We start from the raw sequence: 11,827 nt of genomic DNA, 5'->3' as shown, positions 1-11,827 counted from the left end.
GTCAAACGACAAGTAATCTTTTAATTTTGTGTTTATTTTTTTAGGTTCCATATTTTTAAATTATAAATATAATTTATAAAAGTGATATATAAATAAAACATAAACTTATATTTACAGTAAGTGTTTAACAATCTAAAACACCTGCGCGCTCAAAGTGCGGCAAAGTGTAACGTAAAGTTTCTGCCAGGCGCGGGGAAGCAAATTGCTGTTCACTCTTCTTCTTGGCGAATTCTGCATCTGAAAAGTTCTTCAAGTCGTTGTCACCTGTTTGCGACTTGTCCTGGCTGACCAGCGGAAAGATAGCATAGCTGGCAAAGAAGCCATAGCTCTCGCGACGTTGCACATCCTTGAGCACCTGCTCATAAGTTGGCACTGCCACGCCCATATCCAGGTTAAACAGCGTTTCTGTCAGACGATTATGGTAAGTCTTTAGCAACGCTGGACGCTTGTGCTTGAGCACATCCAAACTGAGGCTGGTGTAGAAGAAGTAGTTAAGATCTATGCCAGGACTACCCCAAACACTCAGCTGGAAATCTATAAAGATGGCGTCCTGCAGCTGCTGCGCCGCATTGTATTTGAAGAGTATATTGTTTACCCAGAGATCACCATGGTTCAACACTTTGATTTCATTGTCCAGCGGAGCTTGAGCGCGTATAAGCTGCTTGCGATGCTCATCCATGTGTTTCTTAATTTTCTGCGCAATGCGCTCAAAGCCTGCCCAGCCACTGACTAGCGTATGCAATTGTTGACCATTGCCGCTAAAGAAGCGCAGTATCAAGCCATCGTCCCTAGCCAGACCTTGTGGTGAGAGCATGCCATCGCCAAAGGCTTCAATTAAGTGAGGATCCTAGACAGAAGATTAGTGAATTGAAATTGAGTTGCTTGGTGATTGGAATACTAACCAGCTTAGCTAGCACCATGGAGGCAGCATGAAATTCCGCCAGCCGCTCCATGACCAGATGACAATGAGCTTCATCTAGTCCTTGCTCTCTTGAAGCCATAATATAGCCCAGCTGGCCCAAGTCCTCAAACACCAGCGTGCTCTCTGGCTGCTTAAGACATTCATAAAGTCTGTAAATATCAGAAATAGTCAACACAAGTCCACATCAAATTTCGTTTAAGACGCACTTGGGTCCAAAGCGTCGCTTGCATTGCATGAGCAGCTCCAGGCGTGGCAGCACTTCATAGTAGACAACCTTCTCCTTCAAATACACTTGCAAATCCTCTATGAACTCTATTGAGTCTACGCGTGGTATGCTCTTCACTATCAATGCCAATTGCTTAATATTCTTTTGACTATCCTTATTCTCCGTATAGCTCATGCGCACTCTATAGATTTTGCTGCAATAGTTTTCCCCACTGCTGCTGCCCATGCTCAGCTGTATGCCCAGCAGCTTGATGCGTGCTGTACGCAGCGCCGTTTCCAATACTTCGGTGAAGAATGCCACATCCAGATGCGCGGGTGGCGCCTCCAGCACATCCTGTTCATAAACAATGCTGCACATCGCGTCAACTCGTGAAGCGTTTTGAGCGGCGTTGATGCGCTGCTGGGCTTTTTATAGTCAGCATACAAAGCCGGCATTGTTTATTGTTTATTTAACTTAATTAATTACATATATAAAGAAGATTAAGTGTATTTATTTCTGGCAGCGCGAGAGTCTAGCACGCAACTTGCGAGCGAGCTTTAATCGTAGGAGGTTACTTGTTGCTTTAATTTCCTCAATTTTACATTTTGTATTATTTCAAGTGACAACCTGTTAATTTGTTGTTCGTTCTGACCCTCTAGTTATGTGATATTTATTCGCTTCTATAGGATGTTATTCAGTCGCTTTTCTTCTAAAGAGGTGTGTGCTTGACACGCATGCCAACGCGATCTCCAGAGACTGAGCTGACTTTTAAGTGGATTCGAGAAGTGTGCTCATTTCTATATATTTATTATTGTTGCACAAATTATATTGTCATTAATTAAAATCTATTTTAATTTGCATATATTTTTTTTCCATTTTAATTCGCTGTCATTATTAGGCAATTATTCATTTTATATAATGTTTGACAAGTGAGAGTGTCTTGCATACACTTTGATATTTTTATGAAGAATGCCAAAGGGTAGTTTAAGGCTGTGCATGTGTATGTCACAATCTTATATATTCTTGATCAGCAAGATAAGCAGAGCTCATTAAACATTTTTACGTCTGTATAAGCAGCAGAATCTCAGAAACTATTAAAGCTAGACCCAAAAATTTGTTATGTAGCTAATTTAACGATTTCCAACGCACCTCGCGTTCAGTTTTAAAAATTTTATATTCCTCTGCAGCGCAAACGTGCTGTGTACTTAAAAACTTTGCTTGCCTAACTATTAAAGTATATTAGTTTAAATTTATTCTGCTCTTTTATTTACAGTCTTTGCTTGTTACTGCGCATGGGGTAAGTTGCTTAAGTTTATTATCTAATATAAAGAACTTATGTTTTATTCTAATCTATAATACGCTGCAGCTTATGTAAGTTTAAAGCGAAGAATGCTCTTTATTGTCTCTACTGTAGTTAAGGGCAAAATTATATATTTGCTTTGTTTCACAATCGAAATGCTGTCAATTTACATATACATAGCTATTTTATTTATGAAACAAGGCATGCAATTTGAAACAATGCATTGCACTTCAATCAAATATATGCAAGTCATCCAAGCGCTTGAGCGAAAACTTGAGACTCTCTAGCGTGCGAGAATTGCCCTCAAACATCAGCTGCACCTTTTGACGTGCAAATTGCTCATCATGAAAGTTTTTCAACGAGTTGTCCTCCGAGTCAATGCCAATCATGCTCATCAGCGGAAAGAAGCCAAAGGCAACAAAGAATCCATAAGCTTCTCTAGCTTGTACTTCAGCTAAGATATCGGCATGGCTGGGCAAAGGTTTATGCCAAGGCAGCTGCTGCAGGCAGCCAATAAGCGATTCATAGTAGACATCAATCAAATGCTGACGCTGTGTGCGCAGCACCTCAAGCTCCAAGCTAGTGTTGAGAAAATAGTTTATGTCAAAGCCCAGACTGCCGTAGAAGCAAAGCTGAAAGTCAATCTAAGCAAAGCGAAGTGTTAGATTAATTAATTAAATAATTGCCATACTTACAAACTTAACTTGCTGCAGCTTGTACTGCTTGTCGTACTTAAAGAATATATTGTTCACCCACAGATCGCCATGATTCAACACATTGTAGGCACCACGCAGCGGATAAACCGCCTTGAGCACACGCTCCGTGAAGTGCTCATGATAGCGATAGAGCTTGCGCGTAATGCCAGCAAACTCTTCACTATCGCTTATCAGCGCTGTCAGCTTCAGCAGCTGAGTGCCGAAGAGCAGCTTAAAGGGCTGCGATTTAATGGCGTCCATGTGCAGCAAGCCAAAGGGATAGCGATCTATTATATGCTGTGGCTCGTGCTCAGCCATCAGCATGGTGAGCGCATGATATTGCGCCAGCTTGCGCATCACCAGCGTCGCATGTGCTGCATCCAAGCCCAGCTGGCGACACTTCAGCTGATAGCCCAAGTGGCACAGATCCTCAAAGATTATGGTCTGCTCTGGCTGCGTCGTGGAGTAGTAGTGTCTGAAAAGATGTGAATTTGTCAAGTATTTTGACTTTTGCCTTTGGCTTACCTGGCGCCCAGCTGCCAACTCTCAGTCGCTGTTGTGGCATGCCACATGAGCGCCTCCAGCTTTGGCTTGATATGCAAATAGAATAAAGTCTCCTTGTTGTAGATTTGCAGTCGTGCTAGTATCGCCTGCTTCTCCTCCGGCATGCTCTTGACAATCAAGGATGTTTCTATGAGCTCCTCCTCCTCTGCTGTCTGATACTTCACATGCGCTCTATATATGTTGCTGCAGTAGTTCTCGCCACCACGCGTTAGATTCGTCAGCTGCACATCACGCACCTTGAGCTCCTGTTGCTGCAGTCCGTGCTCCAGGCAGCGTCTGAAGAACTGCGGCGTTAGATACAAGGGCAGCGTGTCCGACATTCTACTGAATCGGTTAAGCCGCATGATTCTGCGGCTTATATAGCAAAAGCAGAGCCAGCTGCTTAATTGAACTTAATGGAAAATGTTTGATTTGACTTGCAGCTTGATTGTCTTAATCGAAATGCAGTTGCAGCAGTTTGGCTGGTTGCTCTCTATAAATAAATTTATATACGTGCTTATTTAATATTTACAAAGCAAAGTTAGTTTTCAACATAAAACATTGCTGGAGTTTCATTTTTATATTTGTTTTATTTTCAGGCTCTTAAAGTGTATTTGCCTACAAACCTTTTATTGCTTTGCTTACATCAAATCCGCCGACAGTTTGCTAAAAATACAACAATCAATTAAAAATTTATTGCGCAGGTCTAACCAAGTTCACTTTAATTGAACTCGGTCTTAGATTAAGTCTAGATCTCTACGGGGTAATGAACCCTCAACGCTTATGTCAAACCCTACCACAAAAGCAAATGTAGTAGGCTTAACTTTTTTTTATTAATTAATTGTTTAATTAATATTTATCTACTAGTTTGAGCTCATCACGATTTTAGAACATAGTCGTAAAATTGTCTTGAACATTTTGTGCTATACAAATTAGTAATCATTGAATATGCCCACTTCATCAGCGCGTTTCAGACACCATTTGTAATAATCATTGAGAAACTTTTGTTTAAATATGGCATCAAGTTTCTTTTGCATAAATGTTTCATCGTTGAGCGACTCCATGCTGTTGTCCTCGGCCAGCTGCTTGGGCATCGTAACTATGGGCAGAAAGCCAAACAGAGCAAACAGTCCATAGATCTCGCGACTGCGCAGCTCCCAAAGCAAATCCTCATAGCTGGGTATGGATTCATATCGCGCATACGCCAGCGCTTCACTAAAGGCTTTGTAGTAAGCCTTGATGATGTCCGTGCGACGCTTTTGCAGCAATTCCAGTTTAACGCAATTGTTGAGAAAGAAGTTGAGATCACAGCCAGGACTGCCATAGAAGCAAAGCTGAAAGTCCACAAAGATGGCGCCTGTGGGCGTCTCAGGCTGCGCTTTATTTTCATAGGCATACATAAAGTTGTTGATCCACATGTCTCCATGATTGAGCACTATGTAGCGATCATTGGCTCTGCGCTGAGCAGCAGCTAAGGAAATCATTTGAAAGTTATCCATGTAACGCTGCAAGTGCTGGGAGATGTGCTCATAGCCAGGCCATCTAGCTGTAGCTTGGATAAGACCCTTGAGGAAACCTTTGAACATGTTGCTGAAGCCATCGCTCTGCAGCAACGTAGCCTCGCTTAACAAGCCGCTGTGATATTGATCCACAATGCTGGGCTCCTGGCCATAAATGAATTAGCTGTTTACATAACGCATATAGTTAAAGCTTTACCTTTTTGGCCAGCACCATGGACGTGGCATGAAATTTGCCCAATTGCTGGAGTATCAGCGAGGCATGCTCCCAGTCCAGTCCTGCCTCGCGTGAAGCTGTGCGAAAGCCTTGCAGCTTCAAATCTCCAAAGACTATTGTCTGCACGGGCGTCTTTATAGGGTGAAAGTATCTGTCAAAACAAATTCAAGTCAACATTATTTACTCTTATGTATTATTTGCTAAGCGCACTCACTTGGCACCAAATCTATCGCCATTTGTCAGTATCTCCAGTCGTGGCAGCACATCTGTGTACGTTTGCCTCTCCTTGATGAATACTCTGACATCCTCCAAGAACTGTTTATCACTTGATATCGTCTTGACTATAAGCGATATATTATCTTTGCCGCTGCTCTCCTCGCTATTGATCCAACGCGCATAGCTCAGCTGCACGCGATATATAGCAGAGCAGTAATTATCACCCGGATTGCTGCCCCATTCGAAGTTGATTTCATAAAGCGTTAATTTCGTTTCACGCAATCCCTCCTCCAATGCATCCACAAAGAATTGTTCGTCCAAATACTTTGGCACTGAAATATTCTGTTCATTTCTTATCGTCACCATTGTAGGAGGAACTGTTTTGGGTGTACATTGACGACTGTTTGAGCTTAGTCTGATGAGCTTAGTCTTATATATTATCTCACTTTTGCTCTGCTTACTATTTATGATATTCTCACTAATTATAATTCTGTCTGGAGTAATAAGCCCCCAAAAGTTTATCTTACTTAAAGCAAGCCCTATCTAAACATTTTCTCAACGAATTTGAGGGCTATAAAAACCACGCATGGAATTTAATTTTGTTTGCTAAACATTTGGAAACTGCTATTACTTATATATTCATATTTTCTGTAATTTATTTATATCTTGATCAACTAGCGTCTCTTTAGGAATTTTGTTTTGTTCAAACAACTTATTGAGATCTAAAACAACTAAAGACATCAACCTTTAAACTGTTTACAAAACAAACTCGAAATCATCTAGTCATGGTTATTTAGCTGATTAACAGCTAGACGTTAAGGCTTATGACACATGCATAAATATAGCCACTAACTTGACTATACGTGTGTGATATAAGATAGCGGGTTTATATGCTGGTGGTAAAAGTTTTTATTATCACAACCATAAAGTGTCTCAGTTATGCTTGCAAATCTTTGTATCTATAAATCTTTAACAATAAAATTAATTAATATTTATCTACAAGTTTGAGGCTTATCAGCGCACTAGTAACATTGAAATTGCTGTCGTCAAGTTCAGTTAGTAATCACTGAATACGCCCAATTCATCGGCGCGTTTAAGCGCCCATTTGTGATAATCGTTGAGAAACTTTTGTGAATAGACGGCATCGAGTTTCTTTTGCATAAACGCTTCATCGTTGAGCGACTCGATGCTGCTGTCGTCCGAGAGCTCCTTGGGCATGGTCACCACGGGCAGAAAGCCAAACAGAGCGAACAGTCCATAGATCTCACGACTGCGCAGCTCCCAAAGCAAATCCTCATAGCTGGGTATCGATTCATATCGCGCATACGCCAGCGCTTCACTAAAGGCTTTGTAGTAAACCTTGATGAGCTCAGCACGACGCGTTTGCAGCAATTCCAGCTTAACGCTGGTGTTCAGAAAGAAGTTCAGATCACAGCCTGGACTGCCGTAGAAGCAAAGCTGAAAGTCCACAAAGATGGCGCGTGTGGGCGTCTCAGGCTGCGCTTTATTTTCATAGGCATACATAAAGTTGTTGGTCCACATGTCGCCGTGATTCAACACAATATAGCGATCATTGGACTTGCGCTGAGCTGCAGCCATGCAAACGGACTGAAAGTTGTCCATGTAGCGCTGCAAGTGCTGCGAGATGTGCGCATAGCCAGGCCATCTGGCTGTAGCCTGGATGAGACCCTTGAGAAAGCCTTTGAACATGTTGCTGAAGCCATCGCTCTGCAGCAAAGTCGCCTCGCTCAGCATGCCGCTGTGATATTGTTGCACAATGCTGGGCTCCTAATGCAGGAAAGTATTAATCAGTTAGCTGTTTATATAGCAAATAGTTTAGCAGCTGATACCTTCTTAGCCAGCACCATGGAAGTGGCATGAAACTTGCCCAGCTGCTGCAATATCATTGAGGCATGCTCCCAGTCCAGTCCTGCCTCGCGTGAAGCTGTGCGAAAGCCTTGCAGCTTCAAATCTCCAAAGACTATTGTCTGCACGGGCGTCTTTATAGCGTGAAAGTATCTGTCATTAAATTTAGACCATTAGCATTGCACTTCAATATTCTTTTTGCATGCGAACTCACTTGGCACCAAACTTATCGCCCTCGGTCAGTATCTCCAGGCGCGGCAGCACATCTGTGTACGTTTGCTTCTCCTTGATGAACACGCTCACATCCTCCAAGAACTGTGTTTCCTTTGCTATCGGTATGGTCTTGACTATAATCGATGTTTGCTCTTTCTGGCTGCTCTCCTTGCCATTTATCCAACGCGCAAAGCTCAGCTGCACGCGATATATGGCGGAACAGTAGTTATCTCCCGGATTGCTGCCCCATTCGTAGTTAATTTCATAGAGCTTCACTTTGGTTTCCCGCAGACCCTCCTCCAATGTATCCACAAAGAACTGCTCGTTCATATACTCGGGCACTGAAATCTGCTGTTCATTCCTTATCGCCACCATTGTAGGCACTCGTGTTATCATTAACTATTTTGGTTTGTAGACACGACGGAAAAGCTTGAACTATCGATGTTTGCTGTACGTTGACGACTGTTTTTTGTAAACTGATGAGCTTGGTCTTATATATTAGCTAGTTTCAGTTTCAGTTTCAGTTTCAGTTTGTTTGCTTTTCGCTCTGCTCATTTTTTACGACAATTTTCAATCTCTCACTTGGCTAGTGTCTGTGACATCACAGCGCACAGTGGGCTGAGAGTTAACGAAAACTACTATATGTTACTAATATTATTTAAAAATATTTTAGAATTAGAGCATTTATATTAATTAACACCAAAATTACTATAATATATTTTACACTGTTAGCGACAGTGGTTCTTAAATTTCTTTTTACTCTAGAAACATTTTTACTTGGCAAGAATGCTCAGAATAAATTAAACATATAATTTTCACTTTAATTATAGCATCATTTTAAATACTGTGGGACATTTCCATTCTCACTGTTTTGTTTTGTTTTTAAATAATCAACAAGTAGCTTAATCATAGACACGCGTAGTGGCGTCACAGTCCGGTTTATTAGTATCTCTACCGATTTAAGTATACGTATAGCAATATTTCTGGCATAGTCATTGTCTCTTGATAAACTACATACTTATAAATTTGCTGAGGCACCGTTTGTCATTAGGTCAATATATACACATGAGAGAACACACATACATTTCATCTTAACTGTATTCTCTACACGATTTTTTTGTAGCTACACGTGCCTGTCTAATTAAAAATTCATTTTGATATGATAATATTAGTTTTTTGAAGATATGCACGCAGACAATTTTACGCTACAGATAAGATTGACCATGATAATGAGCGAGTACTTAACAAATATGTATGTATATATTATTTATTTAGATTGTGTGGAATTGTTTGTCTGGCAGACCTGGCAACAATTTCTAGAGTAGAACGTATAATTAATATGCAACTCACTTATATGTATTATTACTGTCATTGTAATGAATGCTTGTTGATTGTTTTTAATACAGATATTTTAATAATCGCTGAAGCATAAAAATAGTTTTCTGTTCTCGCAGTTTCAATAAGAATATTTAGCAAAGACACTTAGCAGTGTTAGCAAGTTTAAATCTTGCTAAGCTGCACAATATTGGTTTGAAACCAGGATTTGTTGTTGCTATTAAGGAAATAACTTATCAATTTCCTTTAGAGCTGATAATGTACCCATAAGGACATTTAGCAAAGTACTTGGCTGGCAGTGCACTTATTGGTTGTGATATATGCTAAAAGCAGGGTAAGCTAGGATATTTATTTACAATTATTTTCGGAGTGCATTTTAAATTGAAAATTAAATGTACTTTATGCCTAATTGCAAACGTGGGGAATAAAAATAATGCTTAAAAATAAAAGGTTATTTTAAAGGTGTTGAAGTTTGCTAAAAGATTATTTTATTGCCAGCACAATTTAATAAATATTTTTATAAATTATTTAAAACTTGTTGCTGCTAAAAAAATATTATTTTCATAAGCTTTTAATGTTTAAGTGTTGACACCATTTAACTATTCACTTGGCTAGTTTTGCTATCTAGATGCTCTTGGAGTTGAACTAAACGCACTTGTGCTGGCTTTGATAAAAAATAAAGAGAGAGATAGAGAGACATAAAAGGGATAGTGTGTGTGTGTATGAATGGGGAGTTATTTTTTCTAGCTTCGCCTTCTGATACGCATCACCAGTTGCTTTTTATACTACGTTATAGTCAAGGATATGAAAACTCGTGCCCGCTATGTTTGCCATGTTTGGCGCTTTGCCTTTGAGTTGCCAAAGGGCAAAAACACACACACACACACACACATATGAGCACACGCACACATGCATGCATTGAGAGCTGTGCATGTCACGTGCTTTTGCAGTTCATGACGGCTTAATTAACTCGCGTGTTAGTTTTTCTTTCCGCTTTAGTTTTTTTCATCCGAGATTCGACCAAAAGCAGTTGCTCTCTCGACTTTATTTTTTTTTTTGCTCGCTCGCTCGCTCACTCAGTGGCCGCTGGCGAAAAATGCAGCTTAAATTTTGCATTACACACGTTAAACGAAATGCATTAATAAACAACGTTGTTTAAATGCGCGATTGCACACAAATTAGTGACCAGGACTACGCTTGTCTGGCCACCCAACCCCACTACTCTCATCCCCACCCCTTTGGCAGTCAAACCACACAACAGACTGACTGACTCCGCCCCGCCTTTGAACAGCGCTGATGTATGCGATTTTAATCGCACGCTCAGACACAAACATGATGCTTTTCCCAAAAACCCGAAAATCCATAGCAACCAATCCGCCCCCCGTCCCAGTCCCACATGCGACAAGGACAAAAGATAATGCTGCTGCTGCCCCCACTCCCCACTCGCCTAGACTCAGCAACAAACCAATTGCATGCCACATCCACGAGCTGAACACCGAACTGAATAAATGACCATAATCAAACACTTTACGCCTGAAAGCCTGCCAAGCGCCAAAGAAAGCGAAGCGCACTATGCCTAAGCAGCTGAAGCTTCAGCTACACAGTCTAGGACTCTCTCCTATCTGCTATCTGCGTGGGTGCATCAAAGTAGCCGTCGCCGGTGGACAAATTTAATTAGTACCCTCCAGTCGAACAACAACAACTGCCAGCTGCCGCCAAATGGGGCATATGCAACTTATAAAGCGCAGAGCTAAGCTTCAACTATAGTAAATCAAAGCGAGTAGGTAATAGTTTTAATAGAACTTTAGTCGTAATAAATATTGGTTAAGCATTATTATTATTTATTTTGCTAATATACCAGCTTATCAATTTGTGAATGAAATTTATTACAATTTATGCTAAATAAGTTTATAATTATGAACTTTCTCTTCATTTACTCAAAACTTTATTCATACTTACATGTTTTGAAATATAATTATTCATGAGTACTAAGCTATGGGATGATTAGTAATAGATTAATTGTTCTCTGTTTAATCATTATGATTAATTTCTATACATTGACAAATATATAGATTGATTGAGTAAACGAGATTAAATTTAGAATTTATTTGCATAGTACTAATTTTTTAGACCTAAAAGGTCAACAAGTTATCATTCAAAAGTAAAGTTATTGATTATAATTATTTTTAGAAGTGAATTAACAAAAATATATTTTAGTCGTATCGGCATTAAAATAATTAATTAAAAACGATTATGTTCTAGCTTAAATATTGTGAATAGAAAAACAAACATTTTAAATGTAACTATTATTAGCTTGGATATGAATCAAAATAGGTAAAAATAAGTTCAATTGGTATAAAGATTTTATTGTAATATTCAAAACATACTTTCCAACTTACAATTCAATACAAGTGTGTACAACTTTCGTCAGTCACAATCAATGCATAAGGAAAATCTTGCGTGTTGTTTGTGGGTGGGGGGGTGGTGCCACTGTTAAATTAAACTTCATTTGCAGGTTGTGCGGCATGCAGTGCAGGGAGGTAAGGTGAGGCTGGGGGCGGTCTGTTGGCTGCTCTTTAATCACAGTTGGCGCAAATCAAACACAAACAAATGCAGAGGTTACCACTGATGGTGATGGGAGAGTGGATGGGGTGGGGCTTTTGGGCATTTCGTTTGTCTGTTTGGGCAGTGGCGAAAACTGTTGCATACCGTTAGGCGGCGACTGGCAATGGTTAGTCCGCATGCTTTGCATACTTTTTAGCTGCGTGGCCAAGCGCATGAATAATTGATTTCCCAGA

At 40.2% G+C, this 11,827-nt stretch overlaps 4 protein-coding genes across 4 annotated transcripts; all 4 read right to left on the bottom strand.

The window, feature by feature from the left end:
* Positions 1–67: 67 nt before the first annotated feature.
* Positions 68–1,518, bottom strand: LOC108600264. Its single transcript, XM_017987717.2, has 3 exons — positions 1,129–1,518; positions 903–1,071; positions 68–847 (listed from the first exon to the last, which is right to left on the bottom strand). Exons 1-3 carry the CDS (start codon positions 1,503–1,505, stop codon positions 125–127), a joined length of 1,269 nt encoding a protein of 422 aa, XP_017843206.1. The 5' UTR covers positions 1,506–1,518; the 3' UTR covers positions 68–124.
* A 927-nt stretch (positions 1,519–2,445) lies between these two features.
* LOC108601682 lies at positions 2,446–4,006 on the bottom strand. Its single transcript, XM_017989595.1, has 3 exons — positions 3,648–4,006; positions 3,123–3,597; positions 2,446–3,071 (listed from the first exon to the last, which is right to left on the bottom strand). Exons 1-3 carry the CDS (start codon positions 4,004–4,006, stop codon positions 2,658–2,660), a joined length of 1,248 nt encoding a protein of 415 aa, XP_017845084.1. The 3' UTR covers positions 2,446–2,657.
* Positions 4,007–4,597: 591 nt separating this feature from the next.
* LOC108603861 lies at positions 4,598–6,005 on the bottom strand. Its single transcript, XM_033293332.1, has 3 exons — positions 5,614–6,005; positions 5,382–5,550; positions 4,598–5,329 (listed from the first exon to the last, which is right to left on the bottom strand). The coding sequence occupies exons 1-3, from the start codon at positions 5,979–5,981 to the stop codon at positions 4,598–4,600; spliced, it is 1,269 nt and encodes a 422-aa protein (XP_033149223.1). The 5' UTR covers positions 5,982–6,005.
* A 530-nt stretch (positions 6,006–6,535) lies between these two features.
* Positions 6,536–8,146, bottom strand: LOC108601128 (CG9498). The gene is made up of 3 exons (XM_017989056.2): positions 7,696–8,146; positions 7,466–7,634; positions 6,536–7,403 (listed from the first exon to the last, which is right to left on the bottom strand). The coding sequence occupies exons 1-3, from the start codon at positions 8,088–8,090 to the stop codon at positions 6,672–6,674; spliced, it is 1,296 nt and encodes a 431-aa protein (XP_017844545.1). The 5' UTR covers positions 8,091–8,146; the 3' UTR covers positions 6,536–6,671.
* Between the last annotated feature and the right edge of the window lie 3,681 nt (positions 8,147–11,827).

Source organism: Drosophila busckii, chromosome 2L, assembly GCF_011750605.1.
Source record: "Drosophila busckii strain San Diego stock center, stock number 13000-0081.31 chromosome 2L, ASM1175060v1, whole genome shotgun sequence".
Classification (NCBI taxonomy): domain Eukaryota; kingdom Metazoa; phylum Arthropoda; class Insecta; order Diptera; family Drosophilidae; genus Drosophila; species Drosophila busckii.
This window is presented reverse-complemented; position numbering and strand designations above follow the sequence as displayed.

Coding starts and splice junctions, on each gene's coding strand:
- LOC108600264 (XM_017987717.2), bottom strand. CDS start 1,505: ATGTGCAGCATTGTTTATGAACAGGATGTGCTGGAGGCGCCACCCGCG. Junction 1,072..1,128: donor AAGCGACGCTTTGGACCCAA/GTGCGTCTTAAA, acceptor TGATATTTACAG/ACTTTATGAATGTCTTAAGC. Junction 848..902: donor CCATGGTGCTAGCTAAGCTG/GTTAGTATTCCA, acceptor TCTTCTGTCTAG/GATCCTCACTTAATTGAAGC.
- LOC108603861 (XM_033293332.1), bottom strand. CDS start 5,981: ATGGTGACGATAAGAAATGAACAGAATATTTCAGTGCCAAAGTATTTG. Junction 5,551..5,613: donor GGCGATAGATTTGGTGCCAA/GTGAGTGCGCTT, acceptor TTGTTTTGACAG/ATACTTTCACCCTATAAAGA. Junction 5,330..5,381: donor CCATGGTGCTGGCCAAAAAG/GTAAAGCTTTAA, acceptor ATTTATGGCCAG/GAGCCCAGCATTGTGGATCA.
- LOC108601128 (XM_017989056.2), bottom strand. CDS start 8,090: ATGATAACACGAGTGCCTACAATGGTGGCGATAAGGAATGAACAGCAG. Junction 7,635..7,695: donor GGCGATAAGTTTGGTGCCAA/GTGAGTTCGCAT, acceptor ATTTAATGACAG/ATACTTTCACGCTATAAAGA. Junction 7,404..7,465: donor CCATGGTGCTGGCTAAGAAG/GTATCAGCTGCT, acceptor TTCCTGCATTAG/GAGCCCAGCATTGTGCAACA.
- LOC108601682 (XM_017989595.1), bottom strand. CDS start 4,006: ATGTCGGACACGCTGCCCTTGTATCTAACGCCGCAGTTCTTCAGACGC. Junction 3,598..3,647: donor AGTTGGCAGCTGGGCGCCAG/GTAAGCCAAAGG, acceptor ACATCTTTTCAG/ACACTACTACTCCACGACGC. Junction 3,072..3,122: donor AGCTGCAGCAAGTTAAGTTT/GTAAGTATGGCA, acceptor CGCTTTGCTTAG/ATTGACTTTCAGCTTTGCTT.